The following is a 19851-nucleotide window of genomic DNA, read 5'->3' as shown; positions in this document are numbered from 1 at the left end:
AGCCGGTGAAAGCATTGTCTTTCTAGCAGTTTGAAAAGAACGTGTGAGTGATTATTCCATCCATGTGGGGCATTTGTCACTCGCTGTTGGAGAAAGATGAATAGAAAATATTGATTATCCTGAAGCCAGATGAATACACCGGACAAACAACCACAGACCTTAGAAAAGTATGACTAATTATTATGGGGTTAGTTTACGGAGTTATAGCCGAAATAGCTCAGTTGGGAGAGCGTTAGACTGAAGATCTAAAGGTCCCTGGTTCGATCCCGGGTTTCGGCAGGCATTATTTTTTAGACTGTTCTAATTTAGGCCAGAAAACGGAGGGTTTTCAGTTTTGAAAATCTGGTGTAGAGATATTTTAGGAAGATTCTCATTTGGACAGAAGACCATCCTCAACTCCTCCATCCTTGCTCCGTGACCCAACCTGGTCTCAGAGCTTTTCATATTATTCTGTACGTATATCAAAGATACACCATTTAGTATATGTTACGTTTCATATTGTATGTATTATTTGTGGATGTCTATCATCCCTTTCGTATGATATGTTACGAATTTCATAAATGTAACGAATTAGCAAAATGTAAAAATGTTAAGATTTCGCAAAACGTATGATGTTACTAATTCAATTTGTCTTGCACAATGACTTAATTTGTTATTATGACTACACATTTATTTTGGGATCCAACACTGTATAAACGTAATTTGCCTGATGACGCGTGAGTGGAGAAGGAGCTGCCCGGTGTTCACTAGCACACCGTGCTGCTCGGTGAAACACCGCTTCCCATTCATTTTCAATGGAAAGAAAGCGGTGAGAGGTGGAGAGGGCGGGGGACCTTTGGGCGGTGCGAAGGTGGCGTGGGAGGCGGTGAAAAATATGAACTTTTTCCAACTTTATGCAAATCACTAGCGGTGTCCGCTGGACGATGACCAATCATATCGAGTGGTTCCCATGACGAATTTGACTCCACGTGACCCAAGCCTGGAGACTTTCTTCAGCAAAGATGGCTGACAGAAACACTAGGTAGGAAGCAAATGTAAGTGATTATAACGTTATAACGAATCATGCAAAAATGTACAGTTGTCAGGAATATGTCAGTTAATGTGGAGACAAACGATTATGCATATTTTTTTTATCATAAAGTTAAATTTACGAAATTCACAATTTAGCAAGCTTGCTGACTAGCTAACATTAGCCAGCTAGCTGGCTAGTTTTATGGGTGTTGAGACATGAGTATGAAATTGTAATGCAGTTTGTTTAATGTTTTAGGGACTCCTGAAACAACCAGCAAACCAGTCTGTCGTCTTGGGAAACAGTTGATATAAAGAATCTAGCTAGCTAAAGCATTTACTGGAAATTGAATGTACAATTTTGTATGCTTGCCTCGCTGATATTTGCCATGCAATGCAGATAGATGAAATAACGCAGCTAGCTATGTTCTTGCTTATTGTGCAGTGGAGGATAAAAATACCTGTATGCCTATGGATGTGTAGCTAGTTATGTAGCTGATGTGTGTATGGACCATAAAACATTTGGTATACATATTAGTTCAGAACCTAGCTATGAACCTGAGCTATCATAGCCAGTTGTATCAACTTCAAAGCAGTCTGAATGACATTAATGAAGCCTATGGATTACCAAAGTCTAATGGTTTTAAATGACTGTTTTGTATTGTCTGGAAACTCACTTGTAGAATTCGCTTGCAGTAGGTCTCTTAAAAAAGAGAAGCCGTGCAAGGTTATTAAACAGAGGTGCCTAGTTATGCAACCTAACCCTGGCCCTGATATGCAATGTCTCCAAACCCCCTTTGATTTTAAATCAAGATCTGGTTTTGGTATTTTTTTTGGTTGTCAAAAATTGTTGGGGTTATGATTTGGGCTAAATCAACTGATGCTGATGTAATTGTGTTTTTTGAAACCTGGCTCAGCAAGTCTGTTTTTGATAAGGATATTTGTATAAGTGGTTACAATGTTTATCGCACTGATATATACTGATATATGTAAAAACTAAATTCCCTGTAATTGTTGCAAAGTCTGAAACTATTTGTAAACAGTTGGAATTTCTTGCTTTGAATTTTGAGGTTTCAAAGGGTCTCTCTATAACTGTGATTGGCTGTTATAGACCCCCCTCTGCTCTCGGTGATGCATTTTCTACTCTGATGAACCTTATGTCTAAACTTCTTTACAGTGAAATGATCTTGATTGGTGATCTCAGCTGGTGTTGGTTAAAGCCGGTGTCTGATGATTTAAAAATGTTTTGTAATTCTATGAATCTTACCAAGTTGATTAACTCACCCACTCGCACAAATCTTAAATGCCCAGAAAAATCTACCCTAATTGATTTGATATTGACAAATGTTCCACGTAAATATTCTGCGGTTGGTGTTTTTTGTAATGATTTAAGTGACCATTGTGCTGTTGTTGCTGTTAGAAATACTAAGGTTCCAAAGACAAACCCATGTTTTATTCGTAAGAGAAATTTGAAGTGTTTTAATGAGCAGGCTTTCCTTCATGATTTGTTTTATTTTGACTGGAGCAAGATTGAGCTTATCCCTGATGTGGAAACTGCCTGGATAGTCTTTCATGATGCTTTTTCCCAAATAGTAAACAAACATGCCCCATTCCGCAGGTTCAGGGTTAAAGGGCGGGATAATCCATGGTTTTCTTCTGAGCTGTCTTGTATTATTCACGAACGTAATCTAGCCTGGGCTAAAGCAAGGAAATCATGTTCCGATGCTGATTGGCTTATTTTTAGGCAGTTACGAAACAAGTGTTCTTTTCTTCTCAGGAAGGCCAAGTCTGAATATTTTATGTCTGCTACCACTGATATCCTGAATGACCCTAGAAAGTTTTGTAAGGCTATTAAGTCAATGTCTGGTAACAGTAATGTTAATGAATTACCGTCATGTGTATTGAAGGACTTTGTTGTTGTATATGACAAAACTGAAATACTGAATTGTTTCAATGAGCACTTTGTATCATCTGGTAGGCTGTTTGATTCAGTGTCCTCTGTCTCAACCCTGTGTGGATGAAACAGTGAGAGCTGGTCAAACTTTTAGCTTTTTGCCATTCTCAGTGCAGGTGGTACATAAAGCCCTAAAATCCTTAGATCAGAGAAAGCCTGCAGGTCCTGATCTTTTGTATCCCTGCTTTTTAAATCTGGCAGCTGATTTCATAGCTGAACCACTTACATATCTGTTCAATCTAACCCTGGAATGTAATGAAATTCCAAAGATCTGGAAATCAGCATTTGTCCTACCACTTTTAAAAGGGGGAGATCCAACTCTTTTAAATAATTATAGGCCAATCTCAAAGCTGTCACCCCTGGTGAAAATACTTGAAACCCTTGTGAGTGAACAGCTAAAATAGTTTTTATTTACTAACTCTATTTTATCAATGTATCAATCGGGCTTCAGGAAGAAGCAGAGCACAATTACAGCAGCCATTTAAATGATATCACTGAAGCCCTTGACAAAAAACAGCACTGTGTCTCACTTTCTATTGATCTCTCTAAGGCAGAGATTGGCGAGTGTAGGTCTTTCAGAGCATGCAGTTGCATGGTTTGCTAACTATGTCTGATAGAACTCAGTGTACTCAATTTGATGGGCTCATGTCTGTTAAATTGTCTGTCTCTAATGGTGTGCCCCAAGGCTCTGTACTTGGTCCTCTCTTATTCACTATATAAATCATTTAGACAAAAATGTCAAATGCGCAACTTCATTTTTATGCTGATGATACTGTTATTCACTGTTGTGCCTCGTCTCTTACAAAAGCTTTCCAGAACTTGCAAAATGCTTTTTATACCGTTCAACATACCTTGTGTCAATTGAAGCTTATCCTCAATACTGACAAAACTAAACTAATGGTGTTTTCTAAAGAAAGAAATAGACCTCTGAACTTTTCACCTATTATTACCTGTCAGGGCATTGAGATTGAGACTGTAACCTCATATAAATATATTGGAATTTTAATTGATGACGGCCTCTTTTAAATCGCATATTCAACAACTTACAAAAAAATTGAAGCTGAAATTAGGGTTTTATTTTAGGAATACGGCCTGTTTTTCTTTTGAAACCAGAAGGAGGCTAGTATCAGATACATTTATGCCTTTACTAGACTATGGGGATATTTTATATAGGAATGCTTCCGCTCAGTGTTTGAGATCAATTGACACCCTTTACCATGGCACTTTGAGATTTATTTTAAACTGCAAAACCCTTACACAACACTGCACTTTGTATACCAGGGTTGGCTGGCCTTCTCTAGTCACTCATAGGCTCAGTCACTGGTATACTTTTATTTACAAAGCCATTTTGGGTCTACTACCATTTTATTTGGGCATTTTTATTGTTCAGAAATGTGGTGGGTACTCTCTTCGTTCGCTGGACTTTATCCTGGTAACTGTTCCAAATGTCCGAACTGAATTTGGTAAAAGCGCTTTTATGTACTCTGCGCCATCGTCTTGGAACGCCTTACAAAATACTTTTAAACTGGAAGAACTTGTCCCGATTAATATTTTTAAATCACTGATGAATGATCTTGAGACTGATTCCCTGACCTGTCAATATTTTTAATTTGCTCTTTTTGATTTTGTTATACTCTTGTGAATTCTATGGTTTTTACTAGATTGTTTGTCTGTAATTTTTGTAATGACTTGGTGCTGCCTATCTTGGCCAGGACACTCTTGAAAAATAGATTTTAAATCTCAATGAGCCCTTCCTGGTTAAATAAAGGTTTAATAATAATAATAATTTAAAAAATGGATTGAGTAGAATAAAATAACTTTGTGCCAAAGATGCAAGTCATATATACATGTAGTTAATATCATGCATGAGATCCCCACATTGTAGGTTGTACATTTAATATATTCACTGATCATGTACTCTACCTTGGCAAATAAAGGTGCAGTTCAGGTGTGAATGTCTGAGATTATTTTTAAGTCATATCCAATACCAGGAGTATCAAATTCCAGTCCTTGAATGATGCTGTGTCTGCATGTATGTATTACAATTATACACTTCAACAGTGTGGTTACACATTGTAACTATGCAAAAGACTAGAAACATGATTTAACTAGTTAAATGCTGATTTGTAATTCATACATACAGAAATATAATTTTTAAAAACAGGACACTACATGTCCTCTGCATCATGTAAATACTCAAACCGGTTCATCTCAATATCTAAATTCCTTCATCTGCATTGATCTGATAAACACAGGATAGGTGTAATATTTCATCAAATGAGACTTAACTTCAACCAGTAGAGAATGTGAAACGCTTTATTGAAAGAAGTTAATTATCCATGTGTTATAAATACATGCATTATAAATATTATAACTGTAATATATGATAAATACAAGTTCAATCTGTACTTCAATGCACATATGTTGTGCATTATAAAAACAGGAAGAAAGAGGAGGTGGTGAGGTGTAAGACAAAGGAAAAAAGAGGTAAGAACATAAGGAGCAGGGAAGGCAGCATATGATTAATGAATCACAGTGCTACCCTAATATTCTCTCAGTTCATCACAATTACATAATAGTGTCTCTAGTGGTGTCTCCTAACCAGCCTTGGGCTCCCAGTCGGCCCGAAGGTTATCTTAAGAGCGGGTGAGGTGGCGATGACGGGACTGGGGGTTGGGATCCTCTCTCACATCAAAACATACCTGCAGACGAGAGACAGATGGAGAAAGAGAGCATGTTTAAGCCTTGCTTTTGTGTTTTTATTCTAACACTGTCAGTCATCATAAAATCAGGAGGTGAAATGCTAAACTGACCTTGGATCATTAACTCTGGGACTACTGCATTTCTATCTGTATTTCAATGTAAAGCAGCTCTTTAATAATATTTCCTGTTGACCTGACCAAGCGACCTCTCACCTCTGATCATGCTGTGCCCTCTATGTAGCCAGTTCAGATGCGGGAGGGGTTCACCAACACAGCTGATATAACCTTGAGGATTTAGGGAGAAGGGGAGAGAGGGATGAAGTGAAGGAGAGACTTAGTGAGAAAATATGGTAGTTAAAGAGTGTTCAACAGGAATCTGTGTGTATGGGCTCACATGGTGTCCACACTAAGTGGCTGCAGAGTACTTTCTGCTGAAAAACATGAACGGGCACACGAGGACAAACAATATACCGTAGTTATAGAAATAATGAAGTGTCTTACTATTCTTTGAAGGTGGAAGGCGCCAGTGATACACCTGAGCCTGCACAACACACTCTTCATTGGGACCTCTTCATCTGTGGGCAGGCTTTCATAGCTCTCTTTATCTGAGGACAGAAAACCTCACAAGAAACAGACTATATTATACTCAAATTACACCACACTGAATATTATCTTACTATTATCTCCGTACTCACTTCTAGGGACAGGAACTACACAAAAGTACCAGCCCTATCCAGAATAGCCTACTCATTTTGACAGTTGGGGCTGCTATCCTTTCACCCTCCTCCATGGCTGTTAGCTAGCAACCTACAAATGCATTTGGAGTTTTTTTTACAGTGATAAAAACATCGAGATAGCTAGCTAATATGAAGTTAGCTAGCTAAGTGAATTAAATATCACCAGCTACCTATCTATACAGTATGTAAAATTGGCTAGATAGCTAGCGACCTCATTTAGCAGCTCATTTGAGTTAGCCTGCACATAGTTGTTTTTTTACATTTTCGAAATGTATTTACTTACTTGAGTAGGTTCTCCCAGCCATGTGGACAATTGGAAACAGGGCAGCAAAGTTTGTCACCAGAGCGTTTTAGAGCTTATTACTATTGAACTATTTAACGTTACCCATTTAATAACCAGACCTTCATACGAACTTGCGATGCTGAATTCTTGACACACTTTGAACCTGCTGCCAGCACGCCCACAAGCGGGTCACAGTGGGTGGCCTAAGCGGCAATTTACCAAACATTTCGCAAGGCTTACCACCCAGTAAACACAACGTTTTTGTCGCCATTCGATCAGAGGGCAGGAGCCTGCCTGTGTGAGACTATCGGTGTAACAGTATAACTTTAGTCCGTCCCCTCGCGCGAACCAGAGACCCACGAAGCATCGTTACCCATCGAAGCGAGTGACGTCACCGATTGAAACGCTATTAGCGCATGCATTTCACATCGGCATGATACTGACTGACAAGGCATACTGATCAAATGTAAAATACACAACAACAGCATGCCTACAATTAAATGTAGTGATAAAAGCGTTAAGGCTACCATCTAATCTTGTTATCCAGCCTTGGTTACCCTACTCACTATCACCCTGAACAGACAGTCAGCTGGCCTCCGTGCAAATATGGACGGCACCTTCGCAGTGCACCCAATTCAAGGCGTAAAAGTGCGCAAAAGTAGGCATATCCTATCCAGCATACGTGTAACCTTTGAAGATGTCGTTGGCACGAACTTCACCAACTAATTCCTTGTAAGACTCCATAAAGCTCACGAAGACACTTTAGAATTTAAAATGGATAATGTGGTATTGTGCGCCACCTAGTGAATATAATGACATGGACCACTGAGTGAAAAAAAACTGGTTTACAGAATAAGTAGGCAATTTATTTTAGGCAGAGCTGGTTAATTAGTCCATGGGTTAGTCAGTAATCTTCAAGAAGGCTCCCGTTAAATCGGTCACACCATAATGTTATGAATAAAGTTAAAGACATCAGTTTGATAAAAAAAAACAGCATGTATTTGGACAAATATTGGCCTACTGGAATAAGCTACTCACCGAGAGACGTTATCTCGACCGTCCACACAGTTTAATACTACCTGATCTGATATTGCGCTTTGCATTTTCATGAATGGGGATATTTGCTCTAAATTACTGTTTAACTTCTATGTAGCCTACATTTCACGGTCCACGTAGGAATTCGTCAATTGACAACGAGTGTGCACTAAGCATCGGAAACCTTCGGTCAAAATAAGATAACAGAGGGGTAAATCTGTTATTTGTGCTAGTTGACCAAATCCAACAAGGACAGATATGTTCCTGTGCCAGAGTTGATTTGAATTACACATGATTTGTACCCTTGGCATTTAGTGAAATAACTGAAAGCTCCCCCGATTGAGCAATGGCAAACCAGATTTAATAAATATAGCCTAATTTAAAAAGGTTGTTGTTATATTATAATGACGAGTGGATGGCTATTATTTAATCCAGTAGCCTATAATTCACTTTAACTTGTCAAGACCTCATAAATTACACAGGGCTATAAATCAAATGGAATATACATATTTACACAAAACATATCATTATAATCAATTATTATAATACATTATGATCATCAATGTTTTGACTTTGATAACTTAAGGCCTAATTATCTTATAAATCCTTGGTCGTGGCATGGCCAACCAGTCACCTAGGATTTTGTTGTTCCCAGAATTGGCTTTGGGAAAAGGGTTATGATCGTACTGATAAGCATTACATTTTAAAAAGGCTGGGACATTGTCTTACTAGAAAATAGCGACAGGTAGAAAGAAGGGAGACGGTCTGGCATAATAGACAGAGAAAAGCATCAGAAAAGAGAATTTGCTATAGTCAAGAGCAAAATGACACTTGCAGTATACATGGTTAACATATGTTTTGCTGTTGGAGTTGTTTGTCTGCCCCTGCCAGACTCGGGGCAGGGGCAGCCATCTGTATGCGGCCACACACGGATTGCATTTGCTAATCAACGAGAACGGCAAGGTGCACGGGTCTCCTGAGCAGAGCTCTTACAGTAAGTACGCTACCACTATAAATAGAGCAGCAATGAAACGGTTATATTTTGTTGAGACATAGTGGCCCTATTAACTTTGCCTTTGCTTTGCCATCTTCGAATAGCACTGGCAAGGTCATTCACAATATTGATTGGAGACTGCATAACATAAGTCATATGAAAACGTGTGATTATGAATTTGAAATTTGTGGATTATAAAATGGTAACTATTAGGTTGTACATAATACTTACATACATCAGAGATATGCCTAATAGTCAATACAATTTATTTAGAAAGTGTGTAAACCTGTCTAAAATCCCAGAAGTAATATGCACTTATAACTGGCTTACTGCAGAAAAAAAGGCAAGTTTGAAAGCTTTGTTTGATCAGGAGGCTCACTTGAACACTCTGTGGATCTACACCTTGTTATCTCCTGGAGAGATCCACCGCTAGAATACACAGAGCTAAAGCCACCACAATATCCACCTGGTCCTCAGCCATCTCCTTCATAACATCCATAATAAGGAGAGGAGTTAGCTAATGTCCAAATACGGGCCATTTGATTCATTGTTCAGCAGTCTTATGGCTTGGGGGTAGAAGCTGTTAAGGAGCCTGGGGACCCATGCCAAATCTTTCAGTCTCCTGAAGGGGAATGGACCATGATAGTTTGTTGGTGATGTGGACACAAAGGAACTTGAAGCTCTCGACCTGCTCAGTCAGGGAGAGGTTGAAAATGTAATTGAAGACACTTGCCAGTTGGTCTGTGCATGATCTGAGTACATGTCCTGGTTATCCGTCTGGCCCTGCAGCCTTGTGAATGTTGACCTGTTTAAAGGTCTTGCTCACATCGGCAACGGACAGCGTGATCACACAGCCGTCTGGAACAGCTGGTGCTCTCATGCGTGCTTCAGTGATGCTTGCCTCGAAGCGAGCATAAAAGGCATTTAGCCCATCTGGTAGGCTTGCGTCACTGGGCAGCTCGCAGCTGGGTTTCCCTTTGTAGTTCGTAATAGTTTGCAAGCCCTGCCACAGCCAAGAGACCAGAGGTGGCAGAATGGAGTGCTCGGGTTGGGGTGTAGGGTTTGTGCATAGCCTGAAGGGAGGGAGGGGCAGTAGCCTACTAAAGATAACAATAAATATACCTCCATAGTAAAAGTAAAAGGCCAGTATGATAACTGATAGTTCAACCCATGCATGGACAGAAATTAAGCGAATCCTAATCCTGTTATTTTTTCATCAGTGTTTTGTCATTCATATATACAAATAAATATTTGTTTGTTTTCTGTATTTTCCGGTAGCTTTCATCAACTGGTAGGCCTTTTTAGGTTAAAGAAAATGCTTACCTTCCTTGCACTCAGTTGTGGAAAAAGTACTAAATTGTCATTCTTGAGTAAAAGTAATGATTTACTCAATAATACTTGAGTAAATGTCTAAAAGTATTTGGTTTTAAGTATACTTAAGCATCAAAAGTAAATGTAATTGCTGAAATGTACTTAAGTATCAAAAGTAAAAGTATAAATCATTTCAAATTCCTTATATTAAGCAAGCCAGATGGCACAATTGTTTTTATTGATGGATAGCACACTCCAACACTCAGACATAATTTACAAATGAAGAATTTGTGTTTAATGAGTCTGTCAGATCAGAGGCAGTAGGGATGACCAGGGATGTTCTCTTGATAAGTGTGTGAATTGGACCATTTTCCTGTCCTGCTAAGCATTCAAAATGTAACGAGTACTTTTGGGTGTCAGGGAAAATGAATGGAGTAAAAAGTACATTATTTTCTTTAGGAATGTAGTGAGGTAGAAGTAAAAGTTGACAAAAATAGAAATAGTAAAGTACAGATACCCCAAAACACTACTTAAGTAATCCTTTAAAGTATTTTAACTTAGTACTTTACACCACTGCTTGCACTGGGTGCTGCTAGAGCACTACACTCATTGAGATGCATTCATCGGCTGTTATTACGTGGCACTGTCCATGGTGTAAGTCATCATGTTCATTGCGAGATATGACAATGTAGCGCTAAATGTAATGTTTATTTTCAGCACTAGCATCTCTTTACTGCTTATAACTGGAACCTCGGCTCCAACAAACTCCAGATTGATTGGATTAGATTGGGTTGACTGAAAATGGAGGAAACTGAGGTTTTGTTTGAAACTGCCAGTGAGTCGAGTGAAGATTGAGTGGGTTACAGTGGCGAAGAAAAAGGGAAACAAAAGAAGTAAAGCTATGTTGGAAAATAGGAAACCACTAGACTCGTTTTTATCGGAGTCAGGGTTTTGGATGAATGCTACTTGGGAAATCCGTTTAACGTTTCCAGGAAAATCTGGAATGTGTTGGAAGAAAGTGGTCTTATTTAGATGTTTTGTGTGTCTGTGGAGCAGAAGAAGCGTGTGTTAAGACTCAAAATGATATCTGAGTGGAATGTTTCCTGCATGGATTTTCGTAGCAGGGCGCCTTTCAAGGGGGTTATTTCTGGGGTGGCGCAAGAAGGTGCAAAATAAAGGCAGAGGATATAACTGAATACATTGATGGAGTGGTTTGTGCAAGTCGATTGACTTGTATGGTGGACGGAGAAAATAAGTTCACTTCATCCATGCTACTGAGTCTCTCCCTTCACATACAAAATTAGCTTTCATGAGATACCCTGTAAGAGCTTCTGTGCACAAGCCCCTTCAGTGTCATACATGTAAAAGATTTGGTCATGTGTCAAGTGCATGCAGAAGAGAAGAATATTGTATGCCAAATGAAGGAAAATGCTGCACCTGTGGATGTGTACATGCACCTGAATTCTTGGAGTGCCCTGTTGAAGGAGAAGGTGAAGGAGAATGGAGTGTCCAGCGTGTCACCTATCTGGAGGCGGTGAGAAAATGGGAAGGAACGAGTGGCGTGGTAGAAGCAATGGTAGTAGAGCCACCAATACTAGTGAAGGTTTTTCACCAACCGAGAGATAGTGAAATGCTGCATGTTAAAAAGGTGGACTTTGTATTATTTATTGCAATGGTCATAAACTGTACAGCACAAGCGGAGAAGAAGTCTAAGAAAATTGTAATCATTTTGAATGCCGCTGAACGTTCCTGTCGGTGAACGTAGCTCTATCACAGGCCCCTGAGCCTGTGTAGGGATGTATTTTGGAGTGGACTGTGGTTGAAGAAGTATGATGGCTTTGTTTTTTAGATATTTTGTATGATATCGTTTTACCCCTTTTCGGAATATATGTTTTCGTTTTATTTAATACCCCGTCCAGCTGGTGGCGGTAATGCCCCATTAACATTGGATGCCAACCGCCGTTGTACCTCATCGAAGTACAATAAACTCCAACACAGTAGATGGCAGTGATGCGCGAACTAACTGTTGGGCTGTCTAAAGCAATGCTGTAGCCACAAACTGATGTTTGCGGAAGCGAGGGCTGTTGGCTAGGCTAGATAGCCAAGTAATATGTGTAATAGGCGATACTCTTTTAAAACTCTTCGAAAATGGCCCACAAAAGTGAAGATTTATTTGACTGTATTCTCATGGCGGACGATAGGTAGGCTAAATACTGCCTTGCTCTAGCTTATTTAGCATGTCGCTTTTCTGTTTATAGTTAGCTAGAGTTGTAGCAATGTTCCGTGATTACCGTATGAGTTTTATATGATTTCAGGTTCCATGTAGAGGGGTACCGCGAGGGGTTCGATGAAGGCACGCGACAAGGAATGATTGATGGTCGGAAACATGGGGCATCACATGGTGCCAAGCTTTCAATGGAGGCAAGTTGAGCATCACTTATCCAGGGTCATGTCTAAATTGACGTCAAAAGGTGATATTTTTTGTTGTTGCATTTGAGCGAAACCTAATGATTTTCCTAACCTTAACCGAATTATCCTAACATGCTACGTTAATTATCATAACCTACTGCGTAAGTTTTAACATGCTACAAAAAGTCAATTCTGACAAGCTGTAAACCATCTAGTCAAAACTAGCTATTAAGGGGATAGTTTACCCAAATTACAAAATTACATATTAGTTTCCTTACCCTGTAGTAAGCAGTCTATGGACACGGTATGACAGCAATCCATGCTTTGGTTTAGTTTCGCTGTTAACGTTACTGTTTCCACGTGCTAACGTTTTAGCATTTGTCACAAATCCCATTCGTCATGTGACTGAGTTATTTTTCGCACATCATGTTCAAATCATCCAAAAGTATCTAAAATGAATTGTGAAGCTCAACAAAATCACTTAGGATGATTTGAACTTGATGCGCAAAAATGTGGAAGACATCGAGAAGGATCGGGACAAGTTTAGACGGGTAGGACTATCTCACTCAAACCACAAGTCATTTGTGTGAATAAGCTATTAGAAACAAACAAATGTGCCTTAGACCACTGCACCACTCAGGAGGCTGACTAGGCACTTTTTAATAGCTAGTCAAAACCCCAGGGCAGGCATGGCAACCCAGTGTTGTTACAGCAGCTGATTTGTTACTCAGCTGAAGTCATACATATGATTTTGTTACACACACATTACATGTATAGGCTTACTGGTTTGTGAAAACAGCTTCGTTAAATAAGTGTGATTTGTGTTTTACAACAAATTTCTCCCCAACTACAGATAACTTTCTAAACTACACTCTTTTTATAGGTTTCCTTCTATTATGGATTTGGAATCACTTGGAAATGCCTTCTTCAAAACAACACAGACGTGAAAGCCAGGTTTGACCTCTCATCTGCAGTAATAAAATGCCTATAGCTCATCTAATCATTGGTCACTTGTTTCTGTTGACTTTCATGCAAATAATATGATCTTCAGTTTGTCTATTTTATGTTTCAGAAAAAGGCTGAAAGTTTTGGAATCTCTTCTTGGGTTGATTCAGAAGTTCCCCCATGAAGAACCTCAATATGAATATCTACAGGAAGACATGGAGAAGGTTCGGGCCAAGTTTAGACAGGTAGGACTATCTCACTCAACCACAAGTCAATTGTGTGAATATGCTCTTAGAAACAAACATGGTTGACTCAAACGTTTTTCATTGTAAAGGTTCATGGCCTTTAGATTATCCATGACCTAAACTGACCACTGATTAGCAGTGTTTTTCATGCTCTTATTTTGATGTCTAAACGAATGTCTACTGAAAAACTAGGTACTGGTCTTTAGCTCCTCTTAATTTCTTTCACCTTTAGGTCTGCTCTCTGTTAAATGTGCCAACAGACTTCAGTGATTATGTGAAGTCTGGAGGGTCTGGAGGAATATCTTTCTGAAGGGAACTGGCAACTCTAAAGCCCACGGCTTGAGGATCTGAAGGGAGTTCCTTGAATGCAACCTTTCCTGTGAAGCATTGTGGCTTTGAAGACAAGATAGGAGAACAGTTGAGGAGGGGGAACCTGCTGGTGGGCCTCCCCTTATGTAAACAGGATGTCCTGAATTGGTCTGTAGTGTAGTTAACTGACTTTTAATGGTGGAGCATAAAGTATGCTATCAGTTGGTACTATGAAGAATTGGTGTTTTCGAATGACAAAGGTTAGGAAAGCAATTGGTGGGGCATCAGTCTAGTTTTGAAATATGGAGTGCCACTGAGAACACAAAGTGAACTGGAAGTGCTACATAGGCCTAACTGGTGTTCTATAGTCCTTGGTGTTTAGTGCTTTGTCTGGGTGGTAAGAGAGAGCTGAGTTGCATCAATTATTTTGTAATTCTAATGATTTTAGATAAATGAGTGGATTTATATTTTTTTTATCTACACTTTGGGGGGAAAAAAGGTTCCAAATGGAACCAATAAGGAATATATCGCTTGCTTCATATATATATATATATACACCCCTAAAAGTTCTATAGAGAACCCCAATTAACACTTTGTCCAATCGTGTAGGTCAATTTTGAGTGACCTGGTTGAGAATGAGTGATTGCTTAAACTACTGGTTGATGTGTAATAATAATAAAAAGCTATTTATTTCAAGTACTTGTGAAGTATGTATGTTAGCATATTCCAATACATGTTTCCTTTTCTATTCACACTTGCTAAAACATAAATGGTCACAAGGAGATACATAATTTCAGTGGTTGAAATGATCAAGTAGTAGGAAGTCATATGGATAGCCATAAACTTCAACATCCCCACCATGTGGTCAATGAAAAATATCACACCCATGTTTTAGTGAGCTCCTCAGGCTGAGATAATGTGGAAGAGTATGGAGATGGATCTCCTCCATCAGCTATGGTGTATTAGTTTACAGGCATTAATTAAACTCAACATTATATGAAATAAGTGATCAAAACCACAATTCTTTACTATGCAATACAAACTGAGGTGGTATGTGTTTCTAAGCCACTTTTTTTGTAAAATTACTTTATATACAGTATGACAGGAGGGTTGATTCACCTGCCAGAGGCACAAAGCAATCACTGTCTGTTGGTTTTGTTTAACCAACTCCATCCCCATGAAATTCCACCACTGGGCCTTTCAGCCTCATTTCACTGGTGGTCAGCAGTCAGTTAATGTTCGGCCCCTTCTCCTGAGTCATGTGTGGGATTGGCCTCTGGCTGTAACAATGGTATCAAGGGGCACCAGTGATGGCAGGGGCTGCGGAGCACTTGTTTTTGTTCATGGTCCCCCTCTTTCTATTCGCTGTACGGATAAAAATTCAGATAGACAAAACCAGATGGGGAGGTGGGGGCCAGTGGCAGCTGGTTGATGCACTGTGCAGCAGCAGGTGAACACTGCCCCGAGGCACCTTCTGAGGGGGACAGATAAATCCCAAATGAGCTGGAGGGAAGAAGGAACGGCCAGTGCACTGCTCATCTTTGTGCGGTCTGACCTGATTCGTAGTTACTTGTGTGTGTTTGAGTCCAATGCAAAAAAAAGAACAGAGGGAGAGAGGGGGTATGCCAGTGAATGAAAGCTGTAGCAGCACTGTTTCTTTGATTCCTTGTGTTGGGCAAGCAGAGTGGATGGGGCCAAGGAAAGGGAGGAGGCAGAGAGGGATATGGGGGCACTGGAGGGTTTAGAGAATGTTCTGGAATTTCTGGAGCAGGTGGCGAGTGGTGACATGAAAAGAAGACGTGACAAATGCAACCGCCAGGCACTTCGAGGGAAAAAGCCCCAAACTAAATGGTGGCATAGAGTTTTCCCCTGCCTTGGTGCCTCATATGCACCCCCCCCCCCCATTCCAGTCCTGGAGGCAGATGGCTATAGGCTATCTGAGCTCAGTTTTAACAGCTTTCTAGCCCATTAATGCAGTATGTCTGAAGAATGCCAGTATATATTTTCATGCTTTTGTTTTTTGAACATTCAGTTACGATTAATCTTGGCACCCAGAATCAGCTACTCAATTTAATATTTTAATGTTGATATGTATCACGGTGGAAGTCAGGCGATTTCATAACTTTAAAAGACCTTGATGCATGATTTCACAAGCTGCTCATGGCATGAGTGAGAAATGCCTAATTCTCAGTTATGAAGGTCTGCACTGCATCACAGCTACAGACATGGGTAAAAATGTTGAAAGGATACCACACTGAGATAGCATGTCCTGACGAGTCCATCCCTGTACCCTTTGATGACACTTGGGGCGCAATGTTGATCCTTCCTCTGAAAACGCAAGTGCTAAGATGTCAGAGGTTGAGGACACCGTATTTATGCGAACCTCAGATACCCACAGGTTTACGTGAAATACTCCAGAGTTCCTTCACAAATGCCCAGGGCCTTAGACCAGTGGGTACCATCTTTTCTTTACTCTGGCCCATTTGAAAGCATTTGACATTTTATTGTGACCTACAGTACCCAACAATCAGTTGCTTTTACACTTAAGTAAAAATACTTTAAAGAACTACTTAAGTAGTTTTCTGGGGGTATCTTTACTATTTATATTTTTACTTTTATTTCACTACATTCCTAATGAAAATAATGTACTTTTTACTCCATACATTTTCCCTGACACCCAAAAGTCCTCATTAGATTTTGATAGGAAAATGGTCCAATTCACACACGTATCAAGATAACATTCCTAGTCTTCCCTACTGCCTGTGATCTGTCAGACTCACTAAACACAAATGCTTCGCTTGCAAATTATGTCTGAGTGTTGGAGTGTGCCCCTGGCTATCTGTAAATTACTTATATTTATATAAGGTGGGTCATCAATGAAACCAGGGTCTCATTCGCAAGGGAGCCCTGTGAACATGTGAGAAGTGTTATTGAAATGTAATATTTAAAATTGTATATAACTGCCTTAATGTTGCTGGACCCCAGGAAAAGCTAGAAGCTAATGGGGATCCTTAATAAATACAAAACATGAACATACAATAAATAATATCAATACAATAAATATTACAAGATTAATCAAAACAATCACAACTCTCACATATCACCTCCCTTAAACTCAATCTAAACTGTCCAATGGAGACAAGCAAGTCTAATTTCAAGGTGGCCTGAAGGGTACCCGCGGGACCTCCAGAACAAGCCAGTCCAGAGAGCGGGTCTGAAAATGGCTGGACCTCCAGTTAATACGTGAGCTGAGGTTGTTGCGGAGTGTCTGAAGAACAACTTTCTATACAAAAAGTAGCCAGTGCTGGACCCTTCTTGTAGTCAGGGACTCCCAGCCCATACAAAATGCAGTGATGTGTATGAAAATTTCCCCAGTGATAAAATGCAGTGCTGATAATTGGCAAAAGAGCTGATCTGATATGGATGTAAAACGTTTACAATATAATCAACAGGTTAAAGCTAGGACTAGTGTTAATAAATCATTAGTAAAACAGTTATAACCCAGGGTTAGATTAGGCATTTTATGATAGTTGTTTTGGTGCTTGTTAAATAGTGAGCATTATGGCTGCAGTTTAATTAATCCTTTAGTTTACAAATGCTATAAAATGAATTTTGTGGCATGATGTTCAGAGAGAGCGAGAGATGTCTATGTGCCAGCAGGAATTTGGTGCCGCATTGTCTTATGTGCTGAAACCCTTTATCCACTGTTTGTCCAGCTCACGATTGCAGGGCTGTGGGAAAGGATTAGGATTTCACACCTTTTTCTTTACAGAAAACCCTGATCAAAGGAATTCCTTGCATAATAAATCAATGAGCGCTGTCACATGCTCATGCTTTGACCAATAGCATGGGTAATCATTAGTCCCACAAAGCATTTCAACTTTAGATTTTGGAAAATGTCCTTAATATCAATGTTGCTTTTTTGGAAAACGATTCAGTCACTGTCAGTAATCTATAACTTCCTATTCAAAATGGATGATTACTGATCATAACTGAGGTGTGATTATGTATGTATGGAATACAATAACTTTGTTTTAAAGAGAAATATGTATCATGTGACATTGTAAAAGACAACATGAATTTTTTTTGTTTTCCCATCAAGAAAAGACAAAACAGGATGTATTTAATCCACTTAATTCTGGTTTAGTTTGATATTCATCATGTTTATAGAATGGATCTGCAAGTAAACGGTTGTGCATTTAAGACCAGCAACTGTTACACAAAACAGACATAAAGCAGACATTTCAGAATCTTTGCTTTATTTACTTGTACCCCAGATGACCTTTGACCCATTGCAATGAACACAGATCCTGAAACAACAGTTCAGTAAGAGCTGCGACCTCCCCGACCATCATTAACAATAGAAGCAATGGTTAAAATGCTGACCATTTAGCTTTTTGGGGGGAGGGTGGGGGGTCACTGTAGCACATTCTGTTACTGTTTGGACAAAGTTTGTATTTATTTTTACTAACAGCACTTTTTCAATATGACAAATATGTAATGTCATCTTTAGTTGATCACAGGGGCATCAACATGTATTTTTTTTTCTCCATTTGAGGTAACAAGTATTCCTTACACTAGACAGAAAAACAATATCTCCATCCTGGGTCCTGTGTTAGCTAGTAGAAATTTGAGCAGCTTGCAGCAACATCATTTGTCAAATACTAGGCCTACCTCACATCTACAACCAGAACATATAGCAGCATCATGTCTATGGCTAAGTGAACCACTGTTGGCTCTCACACTCATTAACTCTGAAGGATGTCTGGGTCAAATGGAAGTGTGCCAACAATATCAGTAGCCCATTATTTTGGCTTCAATGTACCAGTAGCGGTTCAGTTTAGAAAAAAACTGCAGTGTTACAAGATTTAAATCTATTTACCATTTATTGTGCAGTTGACATAAATATGCTATGCTTCTTGGAGGACAAGATATCTAGAATAGCATGAACTGAACTGTGTGGAATAACGGCATGATGATTTGAAATTAATTCTATGGCTTGGTATTTAACAAACTCAAAAACTCATTACGGGCTTTAACTCGAGAAAATGTTTTATAAATATAAAATAGGAGGGCCTTCAGGAGCCTAAAGGGGATAAAGACTCTTTCAATGAGACAGCTTAACACTCAAGAGTTATACAATCCGGGTTACTTGCTCACATCAGGACCCATTTGGATAATGATCAATGCATTACCATTAGCAGTTTAAACAGGACTATCAGCCACTGAACAAACTAGTAAAAAAAGTAAAAATAGATGAAAGATAAATCTTGACTGTAATGAGGTATTGTTGATAAAAAACCATGTTGTCTCATTTTTCCTGTTTTTGGAATAGCACTGAAATCATAAAGTAAAAACTGATGACATAACTACAAAAACAAAGATGTCAACAATTTTCTCATAGAAAATTAAAGACCAATTACATGGCAGTATATTGACATTTATATGTATGTTTTTTTTTAAATAGCAGCAAACAATAGGAGAAAAAGCATTGTTTTTTTCTTGTTGTTTTTCATTTTCTTTTACACTTTGCTGGGAATTCCTCCATAGCAGCTCAAAAGGAGTGTGCTCTTCCGTTATCCTGTTTTCTCATCTTTTTCTCAATGTACAGTCAAACACCTTAATTCAGCAAGTCAACAAAAACTTGCTGTCACCCTTTTTGCCTCCCTTTTTCCCCACTCCCACTTTTCAACGTTACCCTTCTCTCTTATCTTAGGCAAGCCACAAAAACATAGCCTAAGTCTTCAGGTTTGTGCAAAATCATCTCTATACCAAAACAATTTTTTTTGTATTTTTATCCCCTCAACTACATATTCTAAACAGCATTTTAACTATGGTGTTTTCTTTCAGTCTTGCATTGAAAAAACACTGTCATACATGATTTGGAGGGCAGGCATGTGTTAAGCACTATGGTAAATA

The 19851-nt window shown here is 39.2% G+C and overlaps 1 protein-coding gene, 2 long non-coding RNA genes and 1 other non-coding gene across 6 annotated transcripts; 3 read left to right on the top strand and 1 right to left on the bottom strand.

The window, feature by feature from the left end:
* The first annotated feature begins 206 nt into the window (after window positions 1-206).
* Window positions 207-279, top strand: trnaf-gaa (transfer RNA phenylalanine (anticodon GAA)). The gene has a single exon. It is a non-coding gene; the product is annotated as a tRNA-Phe (tRNA).
* Window positions 280-873: 594 nt separating this feature from the next.
* Window positions 874-4917, top strand: LOC139563077 (uncharacterized). Its single transcript, XR_011672486.1, has 2 exons — window positions 874-1034; window positions 1268-4917. It is a non-coding gene; the product is annotated as an uncharacterized lncRNA (long non-coding RNA).
* A 343-nt stretch (window positions 4918-5260) lies between these two features.
* Window positions 5261-6976, bottom strand: LOC139563359 (uncharacterized). 2 transcript variants are annotated; one of them, XR_011672542.1, is made up of 5 exons: window positions 6685-6838; window positions 6360-6471; window positions 6166-6284; window positions 5878-5949; window positions 5261-5664 (listed from the first exon to the last, which is right to left on the bottom strand). It is a non-coding gene; the product is annotated as an uncharacterized lncRNA (long non-coding RNA). The 2 variants fall into 2 exon arrangements; XR_011672543.1 differs by lacking the exon at window positions 6360-6471 and having other exon boundaries at window positions 6685-6976.
* Window positions 6977-12030: 5054 nt separating this feature from the next.
* On the top strand, window positions 12031-14628 carry lto1 (LTO1 maturation factor of ABCE1). 2 transcript variants are annotated; one of them, XM_071382010.1, is made up of 5 exons: window positions 12031-12225; window positions 12340-12445; window positions 13317-13387; window positions 13506-13623; window positions 13856-14628. In XM_071382010.1, exons 1-5 carry the CDS (start codon window positions 12173-12175, stop codon window positions 13931-13933), a joined length of 426 nt encoding a protein of 141 aa, XP_071238111.1. In that variant the 5' UTR covers window positions 12031-12172; the 3' UTR covers window positions 13934-14628. The 2 variants fall into 2 exon arrangements, with proteins under 2 accessions (XP_071238111.1, XP_071238113.1); XM_071382012.1 differs by having other exon boundaries at window positions 12037-12225; window positions 13884-14628.
* The last annotated feature ends 5223 nt before the right edge of the window (window positions 14629-19851 follow it).

The sequence above is a fragment of the Salvelinus alpinus genome, chromosome 33, assembly GCF_045679555.1.
Source record: "Salvelinus alpinus chromosome 33, SLU_Salpinus.1, whole genome shotgun sequence".
NCBI lineage: Eukaryota > Metazoa > Chordata > Actinopteri > Salmoniformes > Salmonidae > Salvelinus > Salvelinus alpinus.
Note: the sequence above shows the minus strand (reverse complement) of the source record. Positions and strands in the feature narration are given on the sequence as shown.